This window comes from Carassius auratus, unplaced genomic scaffold (assembly GCF_003368295.1).
Source record: "Carassius auratus strain Wakin unplaced genomic scaffold, ASM336829v1 scaf_tig00000876, whole genome shotgun sequence".
NCBI lineage: Eukaryota > Metazoa > Chordata > Actinopteri > Cypriniformes > Cyprinidae > Carassius > Carassius auratus.
In genome coordinates this window covers 930,901-943,996 of record NW_020523328.1, presented here as the reverse complement: position 1 = coordinate 943,996, position 13,096 = coordinate 930,901, and the positions used below count along the sequence as shown (strand labels likewise).

The window sequence follows — 13,096 nt, the reverse complement described above, 5'->3', positions numbered from 1 at the left end:
CATTATGATCAAAGCTCTGTAGTTTTTAAAGTGAGGGGGTTAAAATTTGAACCCCCTCACATTAAAAACTACAGCTAGCTTTATACTAAATATAATACAGTGTGGTTAAATGTGTTTCCGCACTGCTTTCCTCAAGACTGTCACCATGACTCGACAAATAATTGATTCAATCAGCTACTCCTTCAGTGATTTGACAACAATCGTAAACATTTAATCATTGTAACAGTGTATGCAAATAAAGATTTGTAAAAAACCGGACTCACTTCTCTCTCACCCTAATCTTATGTATGAACTACTTATTACAACACACACAGACACACACAGTCCTTTTCCCTGATCTGGCAACCTCTCTTCTGCTGCTCTGTTGCCACACGCGTTTCGTCCAATGGCTCGCGTTATCGGATGAGTTGACAGCTGACGTAACGCCTCTCTTAAAAGCTACAGCGCAGCACGTTTCCCGCGTCCCACACCGTACTCGGCTCTGGTGCTTACTGCGTTTATTTGAGCAATTACAGATTAACGTAGTACCAGAAGAGTTTATTTTTCTGAATTACAGCACTCGCGCTCATTTCCCCACACAGTTGAAACATGAGCTATCACAAACCCGACGAGAAAACTCTGCAGGCCCTGAAAGACATCGCCAACAAGCTCAGGATTCACTCCATCAGGGAAACATGTGCTTCAGAGTCCGGGTAAAATCTTCTGCACTTATTGAAACTCATTGTTAACGTCTTCTTATGATGGTAAACGACATAATTGAAACTGTATGTGTACGTTTATCTAATGTGTCGTGCAAATGTTCACTATAACGTTACTTTCCTGCATAGCACGTGAACTTGGCGAGGGGGCCGGGCACATTGCTGTTACTTTATTAGTTTTGAATCATTCGACCGTTTAAGCTTTTGTAAGCGAGTCATTAGCTTTGCACTGTTGCGCGACATATTTGACAGCTTTTGAGTCCATCGTGGCATCCAAAGCGATGACCAGTGTAAATTGGCTTAGCTCTCATCGCCCCTATAATTAGCACGGGGATTGTAAAGTTGTCAATTTTAAGTAAATTCTAAATCAACCATGGCGTTTAGTTTCTGCGGACTATGCGCTGAGCTGCGACTGATTGATTGTGGCGATGCGTAAACGAATTGTTTCTTTGAGTCGGATCTTTTCAAAGAGGTTGATGAACCAGTTCACAGACCCGATTTAACAAATCCTGACTCGCTGAACCGGTTAAGCTATCAGAAGAGCATTTAGAGTACGAGAATGTTACAAATAAAATGTTTTGGAAAAGACTATTCATTTAATGCTTATTCTATACGACTTTTAATCTGTTGAATCATGGACAATCACCCCATTTCACGTACAAATTGTATACGTGATAAACAACAACATGTTTAACGTTACATAGAACTTAGTAAAACGAGTACGTAATGTCGCGCCGGGTCAAGGTAACGTGATGACGCAATTACGTTATTGTTTTTTTTTTTTTTTTTTTTTTTTTGAGCCGGTGTCATGAGAAATCGGTTTTTTGAAATTAACTTCTCGAAAGAACTGGTCTGTGGAAGTGACTCGAACTTCACCATCACTAATTTATTTTATACCGCGAGTTCGCGGCTGCAGGCTTCACCTACAGGTTGTCACGTGGAGGCGTGTAGGTCACGTGGTATCCGTTGTGCGTGGGTTAAAGTGCTGTTAGACATGACTAAGTTATGGGTCGATAGAAATCAAATAAAATTTTTATTGAATGTATTCAATAGTGTGGCGATAGGCAGAGTTCAAAGGAGGCTTGTGTGAAAGGAAAGCTTTGCTTTGGCATTGCTCAATCTCTGCACCGCAGTTCTGTTTTGTGAGGCTGAGCACTATTGCCACAGATGGTCATTTCTCAACATGAACTGAAATCGAAGAGGGCAGTTTCTAAACTTGTAGGGGGTATAAAAGATGACATATTAGATGGATTAATCCTACCAAAAAGAAAAAAAACGCAATTGCATAGTTAATATAGTGAACACAATGCATCAGAGGGTTAATTAGTTGTCTGCACATGCCCAATGCAACAATCTTTCATTTGTTGAAAATATTAAGGAATTTCCCTGCGTGTTGAAACTTTAACCTGATACTATTTGTTTTATGGTTATGATACTTCCTCTTTTTCTTTTTCTTTTCCTTCTCATTTCTATTTGGGTGTTTGATACTAAGGTTTTTCGTCTTCTCAGGGATAATCACTTTTATATGTGTAGAAGCTTAAACAAGGAAGTATTGATTGTGACTCAGTCTTTTGTCTGTACCTTTTGTAATCTAACCCTTCAGTCTAAAACTGATCAGTAGAGATGTGTTTCTTAATTAATCCCTTGTCTTTTTTCTTTATTTCAGCCTAAGTGAGTCACTGTATAGGACAAAGATGGTAATTTGTCAATGGTGTTTTGTTTATTGGATAATTAGGAATATATTATTGATGAATAACATAAGATTGCATGTATTTCCACTCACAATAAAATTACGACAGGTTTTTTGTTTTTTGAACAGCCAGTTTTGTGACCACTGAATTGCATGAGTGATTTACAAACTCTGACTTCAAACATCCTGTTACTTTAAATCACTTTGGGAACAAGCAAACTAACAGTTGTACTTCATTCTCAATTCAAGTTAAAGCTTAGTCACCTGTATGTTTTAACAGCGTGTTTTAATTGTTTGATAACTACCAGTGCTGGAACTTTTTTATTATTATTATAAGCTTGACCGTTCTGAATGGAAGCTCATTTTTGTTTGTGAACAAAATAAGCATGCCATTCTTTATACTTTTTACAATTGTGTTTAAAGTTTTTCTACAAGTAATATAATTATGAAAAACAGTAAACAAGTTTCACCCTAATTTAATTTGTCTTTTAATAAATTAAATTTAAACATTTTATTTTTTGGTAAATAAAGGGGGTTTGCTATTAAAATTGAAGCGATGGAGAAATAATGTGATTTTTCTAAATAGTTCTATAATTTTTTCGACAGTAGCAGTATAACATACTAAATAAAAGTAATATTTCTAGCACAATGCATTTATGTAAAAATTTATTTTGATGGGTTAGTGTGAATACTTTTAAATTGACACTGGTTTTACTCAAATGAAATGGTAAAATGCTTGTGAAGAACAGTTCTGGTGATGTTTATGTATTTATGTCCTCATTGAGACAGTAGATGCAGATATATAGTGTGTACAGTACAGACCAAAGGTTTGGGGACACCTTCTCATTCAAAGAGTTTTCTTTATTTTCATCACTATGAAAATTGTAGATTCACACTGAAGGCATCAAAACTATGAATTAACACATGTGGAATTATGTATGGAATTATATACATAACAAAAAAGTGTGAAACAACTGAAAATGTAATATTCTAGGTTCTTTAGCGTAGCCACCTTTTGCTTTGATTACTGCTTTGCACACTCTTGGCATTCTCTTGATGAGCTTCAAGAGGTAGTCACCTGAAATGGTCTTCCAACAGTTTTGAAGGAGTTCCCCGAGAGATGCTTAGCTCTTGTTGGCCCTTTTGTCTTCTGTCTGTGGTCCAGCTCACCCCTAAACCATCTGGATTGGGTTCAGGTCTGGTGACTGTGGAGGCCAGGTCATCTGGCGCAGCACCCCATCACTCTCCTTCTTGGTCAAATAGCCCTTGATGCCTTCAGTGTGACTCTACAATTTTCATAGTCATGAAAATAAAATAAAAACTCTTTGAATGAGAAGGTGTTTCCACTGTCTAAACTTTTGGTCTGTACTGTATGTACACACACACATCTATATCATTTTTTTTATTATTATTATTTCAGTCCTTTTATTTGCTCACATGTTATTTCATGTTATTTTCTCTTCATGTAATTACAACGAATGATGCTTTCAGGCTTAAAAATGTACAGGTTTGGAGTGGCATAAGGGTGAGCAAATGATAATGTTGATGTTCTGTTACATAATATTAGTTCCTAAAAAAAAAGTGTGTAATGGTTTGAGTTTGCATTGTCTATATATATATATTTGAATATTAGAGGCCACAGCCCCACTGATCATTCTGTCTTAAATATGATGTGCCGGGTTTGGCAGTAGCTGAAGTCATTGATTCTGATAAGGTCTATTGCTACACTTCATCCCCCAAAGATGTCAGTAGCAACGTTGGCCCTTTAGTACCTTTTTCAATCATGTTTTAGTTTTGAAGTGAAAGATAACCTGCATGTCTAATTGGTGTTTAACATCCAGCATGTATGAGCTGATGGTTGATTGTTGGATAGATGATACTGATGTGTTCTCCCATTCACAGGCACCCCACCTCATGCTGCAGCGCTGCCGAGCTCATGTCAGTGCTGTTCTTTCACACCATGCGCTACAAAGCCAAAGACCCCCGCAACCCCAGCAATGACCGCTTCATATTGTCCAAGGTGGGCTTTCGTTAAATTTTTGGTTATGAGCTTCCTTTTAGTTTTCTCAAAGTGCTTGGATACTAAATGTATTCCACTCCTCATGTTACTGTTTTCAGGGCCATGCTGCTCCCGTTCTGTATGCTGCCTGGGCAGAGGCTGGATACATCAAAGAGTCTGAGCTGCTAAAGCTGCGCAAGATTGAGTCTGACCTGGAGGGTCACCCCACCCCTGTGAGTATACTGCATCTACACTAGCTTTCACACATTTTGGGTCAGTAAGATTGTTTTAATGTGTTTGGAAGAAGTCTCATTCTCACTTGATGCATTTATTTAATTACTGTTGTGAAACACTACAATTTAATATAACTACTTTATATTTAAATGTTTTAAAATGTTATTTATTGTAATGGCAAAGCTGAATTTTCAGCAGCCAGTACGCCAGTCTTCTGTGTCACATGATGCTTCATGATGCTGATTTGGTGAAATATTTCCAATTATTAAAGTTTAAAAAAATTGTAATGCTTAATATTTTTGTGGAAACAGTTCATGTGTTTTCAGGATTCTTTGATAGTAGAGAGTTCAACAGAACAGAATCTATTTGAAATGGAAATCTTTAGTGACATTAGTCCTTTTGATTAAATGTATGCATCATTGCTTATTAATTGTATACTTGCAGACTTGGTGCATCAACTCTTTCACGTGACAATTTATGATGCAATTAACCTCACTTCCCTGTCGATTTCAGAAACTAGCGTTTGTGGATGTTGCGACCGGTTCTCTTGGCCAGGGTTTGGGTGCTGCCTGCGGTATGGCATACACTGGAAAATACTTTGATAAAGCTAGGTACTTGAATTGGATTCCCTCTGTAAATTTAAGTTACTCCACAGTTGGTGTTTTTTTTTTTTTTTCTTTTTTTTTTTCTCCAACACTAAGAACCATTGTACTACTTTTACACCAAATACAACATGTGATACTTTTATTGCTCCTAAACAAGGTTTTGCTCTCAGACCATAGTAATAATTAAATAATAGTTTAGTACAGGAAATTCCCATTTGATGTTGCTGTAACTGGATGTGTTTGTCTCGTCTCATTAGCTACCGTGTGTACTGCATGATGGGAGATGGTGAGTGTTCAGAAGGGTCGGTGTGGGAAGCCATGGCTTTTGCCTCCTATTACAAGCTTGACAATCTGGTGGCCATCCTTGATGTGAACCGCCTGGGTCAGAGTGAAGCAGCACCACTGCAGCACAACATGAACACCTACAAGGACCGCTGCGAGGCCTTTGGGTGGGTTTAATAAATACTGAGAGTTTCTCTTGCTCCGTTTGATTTGTATTGTAGTGTACTATTTGTCCACAGTTCATATACTCCAGAAACAGATTAATTTTGCAGCACATCAAATCTGGAGCTCCTAAAGATTTTTTTTAACACGCTTCTGTTTTTATAAGATACATTGCTATGTTATTTATTTTATTTCTTTATACGAATCATTGTATGTATCCGAAGCTGTGCGCTTTTATTCTATTCGGTGCATAGCCATTTATTTTTATTCAATATTTTGTTCAGTCACTGGCATGTAACTCATTTGTTTCTTCAGCTTCAACACTTATGTGGTGGACGGTCATGATGTGGAGGAGCTGTGCAAGGCTTTGTGGCATGCTGAACAAACGAAAGGGAAGCCCACTGCCATCGTTGCCAAAACATTTAAAGGCAAAGGGCTCAAAGGTGACTTACTATTTCCTGGACTGCAAGACCAGCAGCACATGAATGATCCGTTTTAATAGTCCACATTCTCATGGTCTGACCTGTGTTTTGTTCAGGCATTGAGAATCAGGATAACTGGCATGGGAAGCCTATGCCTAAAGACCGTGCGGAAGAGCTAATTAATGACATCTTGAGCCAGATCCAGTCCCCCAATAAGCCCCTCCACCCTCAGCAGCCCAATGAGGATGTTGCTCTTGCTGATCTCACCCCCATCCACCTGCTCACAGCTCCAGAATACAAGATGGGAGATAAGGTTATGAAATGACCGTTTTTAAATGGTTCTTTTCTTTTGAATTCTTCTGTTCCTCTAAAGAAGGATCTATAAAACCTCTGCTTTTTTTTGCCCTCCCAGATATCCACCAGGAAGGCTTATGGTGTAGCCCTGAAGAAGATGGGGGATGCCAGCCCTCGTGTGGTGGCCTTGGATGGTGACACCAAGAACTCAACCTTCTCTGATATCTTCAAGAAGGCCCATCCTGATCGCTTTATTGAATGCTTCATTGCAGAGCAGAACATGGTGTGTAAATTGATGGGTTTTTTTTGTCCCCCTTTACAATGATAGTTTACAAGTCATGATGGCAAAGCAAATGTTTATTATCTGACAGTGAGTGTCATGTATGTCACAAATGAATGGCTTTGTAGAGCACTTTGTGAGGAGTTGAAGGTGTGGTGCACTATTCATACAGCACATTATAAATACCTTACCTCACCCTGTTAAAATGTTATCCATTACTATTCACTCTAACTAATACTATTCACTGCCAAGTACTTACTCAATAGGACATGATTTCCCACAATGAGAAAGAATTCCTTTCTGCTTAAACACATGGTCATTCAGAGGTCAATATAATCTAGTTTAATGTTTGGGGTAAGATTTTTTTTCTTTAAGGAGAAAAATAATTGTATTCAGCAAGGATTTATTAAATGTGTTTTTCCTTCTGAATTCTGATTGACATCATAAGAATTAATATTACCATTTTATCACTTCTGTTCAAATAAATGCAGTTTTGGTGAACATTAAAAAAAATCTTACTAGACCTCAAATATTTGAATGGTAGTAGAAGTATATCAGTAATAGTATGTACATTGTATTTTATCTAATAAAATGTTGTATTTAACTATGCTGTGTCCAGGTGAGCGTGGCCATTGGTTGTGCTACTCGTGATCGCACGGTTTCGTTCGCCAGTGCTTTTGCTGCCTTCTTTGCTCGTGCCTACGACCACATCCGTATGGCAGCTATCTCCCAGTCTAACATCAACCTGGTCGGCTCACACTGTGGTGTTTCCATTGGTAAGGCATTGTGCTGTGAAATACATGGATTCATGCCATTTTATCTGTGCTTAATTTATCGTCCCATCTCTTCTGAATCTGAAATATTTCTTTGAAATTATTCTTAACTTCTGATTTTGTCCAGGTGAGGACGGCCCCTCACAGATGGCACTGGAGGATCTCGCCATGTTCCGCGCTATCCCAACATGCACAGTCTTTTACCCTAGTGATGGAGTATCTACAGAGAGAGCTGTGGAGCTTGCAGCCAATACAAAGGTGTGTTATTGTTTCCACTTGATGGTAGATACAGTCACCATTATTTTGGCAAGAGAAGCTAATCTATTGTTCTTTGACTCATTGTTCATGCCGTTTCCTGCTTTCAGGGTATCTGTTTCATCCGTACCAGCCGACCTGACACTGCAGTCATCTATGATGCTGGAGAGAAATTTGAAGTTGGCAAAGCCAAGGTGAGGAGAATCAAAAAAAAGGACCAGCAAACACTTTTAATTACATTATAGTTTTTATATTTAATTACAAACTACAGCAAGGAAGGCTAATTTAGCATCCATGCTGAACTTTGTCATTTTCGTTTAATGTGTTTAGAAATGCAGTGAGCAAATGGGGCCTCCTGTTGGACAGCTGTAAAATGTCTGGTTGACAAAGGTTGTTCGAACTGTTCTGTTTCTGTCCTGTAGGTGGTGCGGCAGTCTGACAACGATCAGGTGACCGTCATTGGAGCAGGAGTAACACTGCATGAGGCACTGGCAGCACATGAACAACTGGCCAAAGAAGGTTTGTTCAGCACCTACTGGTCATAATAGGACATTGTTACATTACTATATTTAACAAAACCTTCGTTTCACTTTAGAGGATTAAAACGTAACTTGTAATGAAAGTATGCTACATTTATAATCCTTATATATATTATAAATGTAAATGTTTAATGTATTATGTATAGTAAAACTTTGTGTCAAAGGAAGGACAAAACTTTCTGAAAAAATCTTTCAAATCACGTTGTTGTTTCAAAACCGTGAAATTTATTTTCCCCAGGTGTGAACATTCGGATTATCGACCCATTCACCATTAAGCCACTGGATGCCTCCACTATTGTGGCAAGTGCTCGTGCCACAGGAGGAAAAGTGATCACTGTAGAGGACCACTACAAAGAGGGTGAGGCTGAGCTGTTATTTATTTATTTTTTCTTCAGTGAAATGCCATCAAGATTAAAGGGGAAGGCAAGCTTCTTTTTTTTTTCCTTTCCTGTTGCTTGCTTTCTTTAGTTTATTCCCCGTTGTGCAGTGAGGGGTATTTTATGTTGTTTCCTCTGCTCTCGTTGTAGGTGGTCTGGGCGAGGCTGTCCTGTCTGCAGTGGGTGAAGAACCTGGCATTGTGGTGCACCGGCTGGCCGTGAGCCATGTTCCTCGTAGCGGCAAACCGCAGGAGCTTCTGGACATTTTTGGCATCAGTGCCAAATCTATCGTTGCCGCTGTCAGGCGTACTTTCGCCAACTGAAACTCTTTGAACCACACTGTACTACACCCTTCCTCTTTCTCCACTCCTAACCCAGACCCTAAAGACTAGCTCAACCACACACATCCTTATTCCACAAGCTCACTGATGTATCTACCTTCTTGATTTGTGAAAATACTTTAACTTGTGCACTATAGTCTACACAGTGTCGGCTATAGCTTTGAAGTGTTTCACTTTGCATCATAATCAGTTTTGACTTCTTGTAAACTTTAAATGCTGCAATAATAGTAGTTTTTAAAGGCTTGGAAGTGTGTATTAGATCAGAGTGCATTGCATTTGCACTTTTGAATATCTGAATATCATTTAAAACAATAACCATTTCACATCGGGACATTTCAACCTTTCCTTACCTTTGGCTCTGTGTGCTTCCTGAGCCAGTATCATGAAAAATAAATTTGATAGCCATGATGGTGCCTTCAGGGAGTTACAAAGTACATTTCTGTGTTTTATTTTTACTGCTTTTGCATAAGCTCCTCAACAACCAATTTTCAAAAGTTAGTACATGAACGGTTTGGTTTTGGTGATCTAATAAATTGTATCATGTTACAACATCCTCGCTTGTCATTTATCATTGCTTGTGTAGATGTAGTTTCCACTCAATTTGATGTAATGTTTTAATAAATTTAAATGCGTAGGTAAACAGTCTATGTATTTTGTGTTATAACAAGGAGAGCTCACTTCGCTGCTACTTGACAGTTAAATGTTGGTCTAGAAATAGGGGGTGTGTGTAATTTTTATACATATATATTTTTTTTTAATACAGTCTATGGGCGTTTATAATTCGGCCAGTCTGATGGTATATGCCTAATGTTATATACTTAAAAAAAGATATAAATTAGTAGTAGCTACAGTTACATATAGAAAACCTCAAACTTAACAGACAAAACCAAATCTGTGTTCACTGAGGTGTCTGAAACGTTTGGTTTAATTGAAACAAAAACGTACAACTGTGTAAAGAAAATGTTTTGAGCGCAAATAACATTACTATTCTGGGCAGCAGTACATGACACCATTTACTTATTTTCAACAAATTACATAAATATATGAAATGCAGATAATTATCATTGCTTCCCAATCGAGTCTGGTGACGTCAGAGAGATGGTTTGGTTCAGGGAATGAAATGACAGGTTTCTTTCCGCGGTTTTTGATCCGTTTGGCCATTTTTACTCGACACCCTTCATGAATTCCAGGAACTCTGTTGGTATTAAAATTAATTCATGTTCTGTTCGAGTAAATAATAAATGTGCCATATTTTGAGCGTGAATTTACCGTCGTAATCGATTTTGCCGTCGTTGTTCTTGTCTCCGTCCTTCATGAGCTCCTCGATGTCGTCCTCGGTGATGGCCTCGCCTGTCGACTCCAGCATGTTCTTCAGCTCGTCTAAGTCAATGTAACCATCTCCATTCCTTAAAGAGACAACGATAAAACACATAAAGTATAGGAGGTAATGTGATATACACTATAATATCTTTTAAAAATAAATTCATACTTGTCAAACATGCGAAAGACTTCAGCCAGCTCCTCTTCTGATTTTCCTTTGCTCTCCTCTTTCATGCAGCGCACCATCATCACCAAGAACTCATCAAAGTCTACTGTCCCGCTTCCTACAACCCACAGAGACCTTTCAACAGTCAAATCCCAATTCATAAACTTCACCTGAATCTAAATTATACCTTCAACTAAAATCCAACATACCATCCTCATCTACTTCATCTACCATTTCCTGCAGCTCTTCTTGAGTGGGGTTCTGGCCCAGCATCCTCATCACCTTGCCCAACTCCTTAGTGCTGATACAGCCATCCTCAGCATCCTGCACGAAGATGTCGAACGCAGCACGAAACTCTGTTGGGTACAATCAGATAGCAGCACAAAAGTCACACGTCAGTAAGTTTATAATAGAGCTGAAATAGTGATGCATCATAATACATGCAGCTACATGTTCAAACTGACGGATCAAATAGAGAAACTCACCATTTTTTTGTTCTTCTGTCAAGTTCTCTACCTGTTAGGTGGAAAAGAGATCTCAAAACTTTGCTTCACTTGACTTAGAACTAAAAATACGATATGTTGTAAGGCTGACCAAGGTCTATTCTTTACAGGAATGACAGCTGTCATTACTCGTGTAATGTTCTTCAGACACCAGACACCCTCTGCCCAGTTGGGTGTCATATGCTTTAGCCTCAGTGACTATGACCCTTCTCCATTTCACTGGCTATTACAGGATATGTTAAATCTAAACCTGGTTACACTGGTTTCGTCGCTCATTTTTTGACCAAATCCATTTTGATAGTGTGTCGTGTGCCCTTAAAAATGACCCCAAACTTCTGCCGTCCCATCTCCCATTTATTGATTTAACCTTGAGAGCCTGCTAACCCAACAGTGCACAGATTGATTTCTCTATTATCTTAGTGATAATGCTGAAATCTGTCATTTTCAGAGGAATGAAATGGTTAAGGACAGGTTAGCTGTTAAATTAGCGGTTATTTATTTAGCTGTAAAGTATGTTCATACGAACCAACTTTTGGGACTCTTTATTTAAGGGTCACTTTGAATTCAGGCAGCCTGAGGTGAAATGCAATGCTGTTGATAATTAGTGCAATCATAACTTACCGCTGCTTTATACACATCATCCATGGCTGTCCTGGGTTTAAGGTTTCCTTTATGAAATTGTCTGTAAACTCCTCAAAGGTATTCCAGCACTGAAGCCCACAGCAGACACAGGACGAAGAGCCCCAGGGCCACCTGCCTTGGTCTTTATGGCTGGAAAAGACAAAGCCTTTTGTCACTCCCCTTTCCTATCTAAGAGAATAAGGGATGGGTGAAAAAGGAAAGGGAGCGGGACTGAAAGGGGGTTAGAGATGGCATGGGCTATAAATAGGGGAGGAATGTCAGAGACAACAGGCAGGAGAACTCGAGTTATGACAATAAGTCCTTGGCACTGCTCTCCCTGGCAGCCTGAGCAACAACCCCATATCAAGTTCTAAACTTATCCACTGGTCACCTGCATTTGCCAATCATTGTTGAGCAGCATCACGACTGCATTCTTGTGGCAGGCACTGGTCCTATGTGTGCAGGAAATCACTATAATCAAAGAGGTAAATAGCACTTCTTGTTATTAAATCTTAACCAATGTTTGGGGTTGTTGGAAGGTGAAGGTCTTTTAAAGGACTGAACATTAATAATTCCCTTCAAAGTTTTTCCTTTGGTCAAGAACCACAGTGAAAATTTAGGACTGGATAACCAAAATTCCCAGTACCACTTTTCCATGTGGATCTTTTTAAAATTTATAGAATGTGTTTGCACACACAAAAAAAAATTGAGCTAGAAAGAATAAGAAATATTTGAAAAATCAAAGTGCTGCATTTATTTTTAGGGCACTTTGTGTAAAAAATCTTGCTTGCATTAAAGCTCAAGATGATCATTATACAAACTTAGGGCATTAACTATATTTTTAATTAACTCTTGTCTTGGATTCTAAAATTGAATTTGCTTTGAAAATTTTTGTTTTAAATGAGAAAAATGCGAAACGAGCAGTTTCACTACAGGTCTCAGAGGTTTGGATGCTATTTATATGCATAAAGTTTCTCATGTCTGTCATAAATAAAAGCAATCTTAAGTTTTTGGCTCAAGTAACTGTTTTAGATGCAATTCTGAATGAAAGATCAGTGGAAACATCTAATTATTCCAGTCCTAAGACTACAAATCTCTACAAATCGATCAGTATTTAAGGTCAAAATCAGACTGCATCAGTATCATGTTAGGCCACACTAGCATGAAAGTATCAAGCATAGACTAATGCCACCAGTGCTGACATCACAATGATACACTAAGCTATTCTGGATCCTTCTGGCCTAAATTAAGAACCACCACCTAGCCATGAACCTTCCCTTAAAAGACTATTAGAGGAAGAAATTACAAAGCAGACACACATACATAGACAAAAAGCAGTATAACTTAATAAGTATGTCAGCAGTTAATTTAGCTGTCACAGTTTAGCTCCTTTTCCTACTTTCACTCATTAAGTCTAGCTGAAGATCAGATTTATTTTTCTCTGGCCATGTTCTCAGCAGCTCTCTCCGTGGCCAGCATACAACAACCACAACCACCTCACCCTGAGAACATGTAACAGCTGAGACACTGAGGTT

The 13,096-nt window shown here is 38.6% G+C and overlaps 2 protein-coding genes across 2 annotated transcripts; one reads left to right on the top strand and one right to left on the bottom strand.

Annotated features, from left to right (window-relative positions):
• The first annotated feature begins 421 nt into the window (after window positions 1–421).
• On the top strand, window positions 422–9,504 carry LOC113069162 (transketolase-like). The gene is made up of 14 exons (XM_026242182.1): window positions 422–692; window positions 4,291–4,408; window positions 4,507–4,620; window positions 5,135–5,232; window positions 5,484–5,675; window positions 5,986–6,113; window positions 6,209–6,405; window positions 6,505–6,669; window positions 7,286–7,442; window positions 7,567–7,697; window positions 7,805–7,888; window positions 8,117–8,213; window positions 8,472–8,591; window positions 8,761–9,504. The coding sequence occupies exons 1-14, from the start codon at window positions 589–591 to the stop codon at window positions 8,931–8,933; spliced, it is 1,878 nt and encodes a 625-aa protein (XP_026097967.1). The 5' UTR covers window positions 422–588; the 3' UTR covers window positions 8,934–9,504.
• A 344-nt stretch (window positions 9,505–9,848) lies between these two features.
• tnnc1b (troponin C type 1b (slow)) lies at window positions 9,849–11,736 on the bottom strand. Its single transcript, XM_026242187.1, has 6 exons — window positions 11,562–11,736; window positions 10,923–10,953; window positions 10,647–10,793; window positions 10,441–10,555; window positions 10,221–10,357; window positions 9,849–10,146 (listed from the first exon to the last, which is right to left on the bottom strand). Exons 1-6 carry the CDS (start codon window positions 11,583–11,585, stop codon window positions 10,115–10,117), a joined length of 486 nt encoding a protein of 161 aa, XP_026097972.1. The 5' UTR covers window positions 11,586–11,736; the 3' UTR covers window positions 9,849–10,114.
• Between the last annotated feature and the right edge of the window lie 1,360 nt (window positions 11,737–13,096).

Excerpts from the sequence above, each read along its gene's own strand:
- tnnc1b (XM_026242187.1), bottom strand. The coding sequence starts at position 11,585 with ATGGATGATGTGTATAAAGCAGCG. Across the intron at positions 10,794-10,922 it reads GACAGAAGAACAAAAAAATG|AGTTTCGTGCTGCGTTCGAC; the intron begins GTGAGTTTCTCT and ends TGTACCCAACAG. Across the intron at positions 10,556-10,646 it reads AGATGAAGTAGATGAGGATG|GAAGCGGGACAGTAGACTTT; the intron begins GTATGTTGGATT and ends TGTGGGTTGTAG.
- LOC113069162 (XM_026242182.1), top strand. The coding sequence starts at position 589 with ATGAGCTATCACAAACCCGACGAGAAAACTCTGCAGGCCCTGAAAGAC. Across the intron at positions 4,621-5,134 it reads TGGAGGGTCACCCCACCCCT|AAACTAGCGTTTGTGGATGT; the intron begins GTGAGTATACTG and ends TGTCGATTTCAG. Across the intron at positions 8,214-8,471 it reads TGAACAACTGGCCAAAGAAG|GTGTGAACATTCGGATTATC; the intron begins GTTTGTTCAGCA and ends TATTTTCCCCAG.